This window comes from Stylophora pistillata, chromosome 9, assembly GCF_964205215.1.
Source record: "Stylophora pistillata chromosome 9, jaStyPist1.2, whole genome shotgun sequence".
Lineage (NCBI taxonomy): Eukaryota > Metazoa > Cnidaria > Anthozoa > Scleractinia > Pocilloporidae > Stylophora > Stylophora pistillata.
Genome location: NC_142527.1, coordinates 30,695,918 through 30,702,282, shown reverse-complemented (window position 1 = coordinate 30,702,282; position 6,365 = coordinate 30,695,918). Strand labels below are relative to the sequence as shown.

The window sequence follows — 6,365 nt, the reverse complement described above, 5'->3', positions numbered from 1 at the left end:
AAAGAATGTAATTAGTTTGCGTCGATACAGCCCATAGAAGGGCTCTAACGAGCGAATTGCTAATGGTAAGTTTACCCCACTAGGGTAAACTTTACCCGACGGGAAACTGAAACAAACAAAGTACTCTGATTGGTCAATTCGGGTAAAAATTACCCTCATCTGGTAAATGTTTTTAGTGCATATTGTTTTTGATAAGGGCACAATGTTTTAGACATGTGTTTTGGGAAGTTCCTTCAAGATGTTATTTATGTGCTCCTTGAGATCATGGAGGGGTTCTGCTGGCACAACTTCATATTGGGTTAAGTTAAGGTCTTTCATTGAAGCACTTTGATCAGGAAAACACAGTGCAGGGACTCGCTGAATGCCCTTAAGCTCCTCCCTCAACTGGCTCTGCAAGGCTGGTTTTAGCAAACCATCTGTTGGGAGGTTTCGGCCTTTGCACTCTCTGATCATGTCATCCTTACTCATTTGTTGGAAAGGTTGCACGCCTCCATTCCTCCTTTCTTTGCCTGCTGGACCTGCAATTACTTTCTTCCTTGGCTCTTCTAAGGTGATTTGTGGGGCTCTTAGTGATGCTATGTGGTCAGAGTATTGTGTTGATGACATAGTGCAACCAGAGCAGCCAAATTTTCCACCCAACTGCTCCCCACTCTCAACTTCTTGTGATGGATGGTCACCATGGAACATGCGACAGATTTCATTTTGAATGAATACATTTTGGGAAGAGGTGATCTTTGTAGTGAGCTGTTGGATGTCCTCCAGGCGGGTGTCACTGTATAATAGCTGATCTTCGATGGTGTCTCTACACCTTGCCATAAGGTAAATTTGTGGCTTTTCCACCATTTCTTGGACATCCTTTCCCTCAAGCTCTTGAGATGTGTAATAAAATGCTGGATCATAAATTGCATTTACCGTCGAGAGGATATGGCCATGATTCATAACACTTGAGTGGTCTGACCAGATCATCAGGTGTCGAGTTCGCTCCCAGTGTTTTAGCGAGTTAACCAGTTCCTCCCTTGTTGTCTCACCACCAGGCTTCTCTTTTAACTCTCCAATTTCCTGCAAGCGAGTTTCCAGCTCTTCGTACGTCATAGCCTCATAATGAGCCTCTGAGTGGTCTCTCACCAAACCCATTTCCTCATGTTCTGCTAAAAGATTTTTCCTGATTTCTAGTAGAGGTATTTTTCTGCCACTAACTGTGAAACATTCTTTCTTGAGAGTACCATTGGAATCCAATGTTAGCTTTTGGTAGGTTTTTGGAGCTATAATCTCACCCAAGCGGTATTCCCCATTTGCAATTTTTTTTCTTAGAGTTTCTCTTATGGCTGCACCTGTGCAAGGCACTGGTGTTGTGATCTCCCCTCCAAGGGCTTTGTTGAGCTGCCTTCTTGGAAGTGGGTTATTTTTTCTGAAGGGCTTGAAGATTTCCAAATTCTTGCCATTTTTGCTAAGAAATTCTTTCACCACCATGTTTCCTACTGTTGTCTTCTTGGATACTCCATATTTCTTAGCCAGTGCAGAGAAATTGATCTGTAAATAAGGGGAAGTAATATTTCAATCACTGCTTAAAAACAGAATTAAAACAAACAAATGTTTGTGAACTAAATATTGAAGATGCAAATATGAAACCTTTTGTTTTCATTATAATTTTATTATTTATCTTTTCATTTGAAAAGTAAAGTGATAGGGAATGGAAGTAATTCTGGTCATTTGGCCAGAGAGGGGACAGTTAGTTTATTGATAGCATGCATACATGTATGCAGTGAAGTTATTTGCTATCATGATTTAAACAAAATTTTCTTATTCCAACTGTTTTAAGTATCTTTATTTAGTTTATTCTCACCTTATCACCCTCTTTCATTGCATTTACTTCTTGTAGGAGACCATCTTTGTCAAAGTCAAGGGAAGTGGGATCTGGAGAGTGACGCTTAACCTTTCGAAGGCCTGCCTCTTCGAGTGCTTTCCTCTTCGTAGTCCGACTTTTAGGCTCTTCATTAGTCTCCCTCGCAGCCGTTTTTTTTGGATGTCACGCAACGCTCCCCCAAAAGAACGGCTACATTCCTTTCTCATTGTCCTTGCGGTTTGGTCGCGGTCTATTGAACCGACCAATCACATACCAGAAAATCTGAATGACGTAAGGTTTCACGCGAAAATGTGGATATTGGGAGAAACACTGAGAAATTTGTCGATGAGAGCTCGAAATGTTTCACATGTTCATCGTTGTGCCCTGGTAAAGATAGAGTATATATTTTTGGGAAAACTTCTCACAATTTCGTTTAAATTATAGAATCTACGCTTAACATAGACGTCAACTGCTACGCCAACGACACAAACGCTAGATTGTTTGAGCGGTTGTTAAAGTTTCAGCGAGCAACTGAGAAAGTAGAAGCTAAAAACTGAACTGAAACTCTTTATTCGCACTATTTCAAGAGGTTACTACAGATTATAAAAGTCAGAATATATAAGAAACAGTAAATTACATCAATAATCAAAAGGAAATACAAGACGCCTTTCAATCTAGGCCAAGGGCTAAACGCTTGCTGCGACCTACAGATGGAGATCAGGAGGAAAAAAGCGCGTGCTTGTCGTCAACAAGCCGGGCGAAGCTTCGAGAACACTGCAATTTAGGTCGGCCAACGTCTCCTACACTACTTGTACTTCTTCATTTGCCAGTCCGCTGCTAGCTGGAGCGAACCCGATTAGTTATGTTCGTGGCTTCTTATCACCGGTACAGGAAATCGGCCCGAATTATCGAGTGTTTCCGCACGTTGGTACAACGCAACAACAATAACAATAATATGACCACTTTCATCAGTAACATGGTCAAACACGAGCGGGAGTGCTTGATTTGCTTAAACTCCCTATTAACGATTTCCCGGATCCTGTAGGCAACTTAACAAAAACATCTTCTTTCTCGACTAAAAATTTTTTGATTGCAAGCTTCTGGTGAGCTTTAAGCTCGAAAATTTTGAACTTTGACGACGCTTTGCGAAAAGCTCCTTCAAGCACCGCCATTTGTCTTGTGTTTTCCACATGAGGATCGCGATAGAAAACGATATCTGATTGGACGAGTGTCAAAAGGTGAGTCTGGCGCGAAAAGGTTCCTGAAAATGGAACCCGAGCTGTGATTGGCCAATTCGGAAAAAGGAACGTAGTTCAGTTGTCAGCAGCCGTTCTTTTGGGGGAGCGTTGCGTGACATCCAAAAAAACGGCTGCGAGGGAGACTAGTTCGAGTTGTGTCGACGTCGAAACAGATGTTCTCTCTGTGACAATATTATTGCAAATGAAGATCAACAGTAGATTTCAGTTTGCGCATTTTAATTAGGAAATAAGGAACAAGGATATCTTAAGATAAAGCGGTGTCAACCAAAGATAATGATCAAAACACAAAGTAGGTTAACAATAAGCTATAACAGCAAGTTTAAAATAATTTTCAATTAACTCTAAACTGTTTGGAAGGTAAAAACTGTTTCGACAAACTGCTTTTGGTTGAGACTCAATTGATACTAAACCAGATGGTTGCAGGCCCACGATGTTCTTTTCTTCTTATTGGCTTGCTTCGAAGTAAATTAACTGAAAAATTTAATGGGAAATGGTAATTGGATGACAAATAAATTTTTTTATGCAAAATACTCGTCATTTTCTCCCTTTTAGTTTTTCTTATCATCAAGGAACGAAGTTTTATTTGTCGCGACTCCCCAATTTGCTTGTAGAAGATCGATTTATTGGCAGAGAGACAAATTGAGAAAGGTATCATCATTTTCTTTTTCTTGTTCTGGTATAGTTCGGATGACTAAAACATGATTCATCTCTGTATGATACAGTTGATAAATTGTTGATGATGTGCTGTGTATAATTAATCTTTGATGGTGATCATCATCCATTTTATTTCTGTTCAGAGTTTTTCTGTTCCATTGTTGTGCTCCGTCTTTTCGTTTTTCGATGATTCTTTTAAAAATTATTCTGATAACATGAGAGGCATTCCGGTCTAGGGATGGCTACGATAAACTTTAGATGATGATAGCGATAGTATAATCTTCGCTGTATGGCGAAACTTTACCAAGTACTTTGGCTCTGTATGCCCTATTTGTAATTGATACTTCATGAATTAGCATTAATCTAGGTCTAAGTGATCGTCAGAGTTACATCATTTTGGCGCGTTCAAATGTTTCACGGAAGCATTTCCTCGTAAAAAATTCATTGAAAGAAAAAAAAAAAGCAGCGCCGGTAAAAATAGAGAAACGATTAAAAATATGTAGATATTTAGGAGATATCTTGCAATTTTGTGGTGGTTCCTTTTTTGTCAAGGGACTGACACTCAAAGTGCTCTAGTACACGTATCTATTAAAAAGACCATGTTGGATGTTTTTCCTCTTAGCACCTGCCAATTGAATTAGCTATGATGCATTTCGTTTTTAACGCTTCTCGATTCTTTACTACTTCTAAAAATTTTGAATGAAAAAATAAAAAGGGAATCGATTAACTCACAAAATGAAAACTAAATCAAGCAAAAAATTAAAAAAAGAAAAGAAACAAAGCGGATAAAAAGAAAACAAAAAACAAAAGAGAAATATTATGACCACTTTCATCGGTAACATGGTCAAACACGAGCGGGAGTGCTTGATATATTAACGATTTCCCGGATCCTGTAGGCAACTTAACAAAAACGTCTTCTTTCTCGACTAAAACTTTTTTAATTGCAAGCTTCTGGTGAGCTTTAAGCTCGAAAATTTTGAACTTTGACGACGCTTTGCGAAAAGCTCCTTCAAGCACCGCCATTTGTCTTATGTTTTCCATATGAGGATCGCGATAGAAAACGATATCTGATTGGACGAGTGTCAAAAGGTGAGTCTGGCGCGAAAAGGTTCCTGAAAATGGAACCCGAGCTGTGATTGGCCAATTCGGAGAAAGGAATGTAGTTCGGTTGTCAGCAGCCGTTCTTTTAGGGGAGCGTTGCGTGACATCCAAAAGAAACAGCTGCGAGGGAGACTACCTATTCATGGGACTCAAAATAAAGAGATTTTCTTTGTAACTCTCTCTGTTTAAATGACTGTCTCGTTCCAAGCATGGTGTCACAGTCAACTTTCGACCACTGTTCTTCAGCACTGTTTTTGAATCGCCTAGCAGTTTCTCTTCTTTCCTTTTGTTTTTGCACTTTAGTTTTTGCATGTGTTAGTCCAATTTCAGGTACCTTTGTTAAGGCATCAGCAAGGTTGATATTGTAGAGATTCTTGAATGGCTCATTAATGTTCAAATAGATGCTCTTTGCAGTATCCCGAATGGCCTTCTTTGAAGGTTTTACAGCCTTGGTTGTTTTTGTCAAATTCCCTGCTTCTTTTGTGGATGTAGCTACTGAGTCAGCTCCTTTTAGTCGATTAGTTTTCAGAGGGAATTGTGTCTGGAAAAGCAGATGATTCACTTGGCATTCCCGGCAGTTCGAGATAGAATGTAATCCCTTCATAAGAGCTGACAGCGATTTCCATGCAAATGAACTGAAGTGATGTAAGTATTTTGACTTGCTTTCACCGCGCCATTTTTTAAAGTTTTTAAGAAGTACGTGCAGCCTTTTGTCGAATGTGTTCTGAGAAACAGCGAAAGCTTCTTTGTTTTCAGAAAATCTACTCAAGAACCTCTGTAGACGAGTGCCCTTGTCGTAACTAACCTTCCCATTCTCATCATTAACACTGTTCCTTGCAGCTACACGCGCGAAGCCACAGTTTAAAAAATCCCGCCATAAAAGCCGCGATGTTTTTCCTTCAAGTTAGCGACTCTTCAAATCCTTCGTGTGGCAAAAGACGTTGAATTTCCAGCTGAAAAGCCTTTAAACTCCTTCAGACAATGTAAAACGGTAATTCTGAAGGTGTTTCGTTGAAACCAATTCAGCAAGATCGAAGCGTATGTTTACCCCACAAAAACTCAAGTTATCTGAACATTCCGCCAAAACTCGAAAGATAATTTAGAACAGGAACATGATATCCTATTATTCTACTAGCAATTAAGGTTTTAGGAGTCAGAAGTGCGCGCAAAACTCCGAGAGACAGTTAAGATTTCTTTTATTACGAAAGTTGTCCTTCGTTCAGAGCGTCGAAATCTTGTTATCTTTACTTCTTTACTACGTCTCAAATTTAAGTATATAGAGATGAAAAATACCAGTTTTGCATATAAATAAATTTAATGTTTTCATTCAGCAAAGTTCCTCCTTAATGACACAAAAGAAACTAGAAAAACAACTTACAAACTTTATGACCCTTCCGCTGCAATCTTGTCCGCCATCTTGGAAAGGCTTTGTTGCTATAGCAAGAATATTCTCTCGGTTCTAGTTTTCCGAAGTCTAGGCCGCGCTTTCAAATATGGCGGACACATCG

The 6,365-nt window shown here is 39.4% G+C and overlaps 1 protein-coding gene across 1 annotated transcript; it reads right to left on the bottom strand.

The window, feature by feature from the left end:
* Nucleotides 1–207: 207 nt before the first annotated feature.
* Nucleotides 208–5,461, bottom strand: LOC148724261 (uncharacterized). Its single transcript, XM_088734542.1, has 3 exons — nt 5,192–5,461; nt 1,844–1,966; nt 208–1,530 (listed from the first exon to the last, which is right to left on the bottom strand). Exons 1-3 carry the CDS (start codon nt 5,459–5,461, stop codon nt 208–210), a joined length of 1,716 nt encoding a protein of 571 aa, XP_088590668.1.
* Between the last annotated feature and the right edge of the window lie 904 nt (nt 5,462–6,365).

What these genes read in the sequence shown, in the direction of transcription:
- LOC148724261 (XM_088734542.1), bottom strand. Translation starts at nt 5,461, where the DNA reads ATGAAGGGATTACATTCTATCTCGAACTGCCGGGAATGCCAAGTGAAT. An exon ending in TTGCTGATGCCTTAACAAAG is followed by an intron (nt 1,967 to 5,191) that starts GTACCTGAAATT and finishes CGGACTACGAAG; the next exon opens with AGGAAAGCACTCGAAGAGGC. An exon ending in CAATGAAAGAGGGTGATAAG is followed by an intron (nt 1,531 to 1,843) that starts GTGAGAATAAAC and finishes CCTTATTTACAG; the next exon opens with ATCAATTTCTCTGCACTGGC.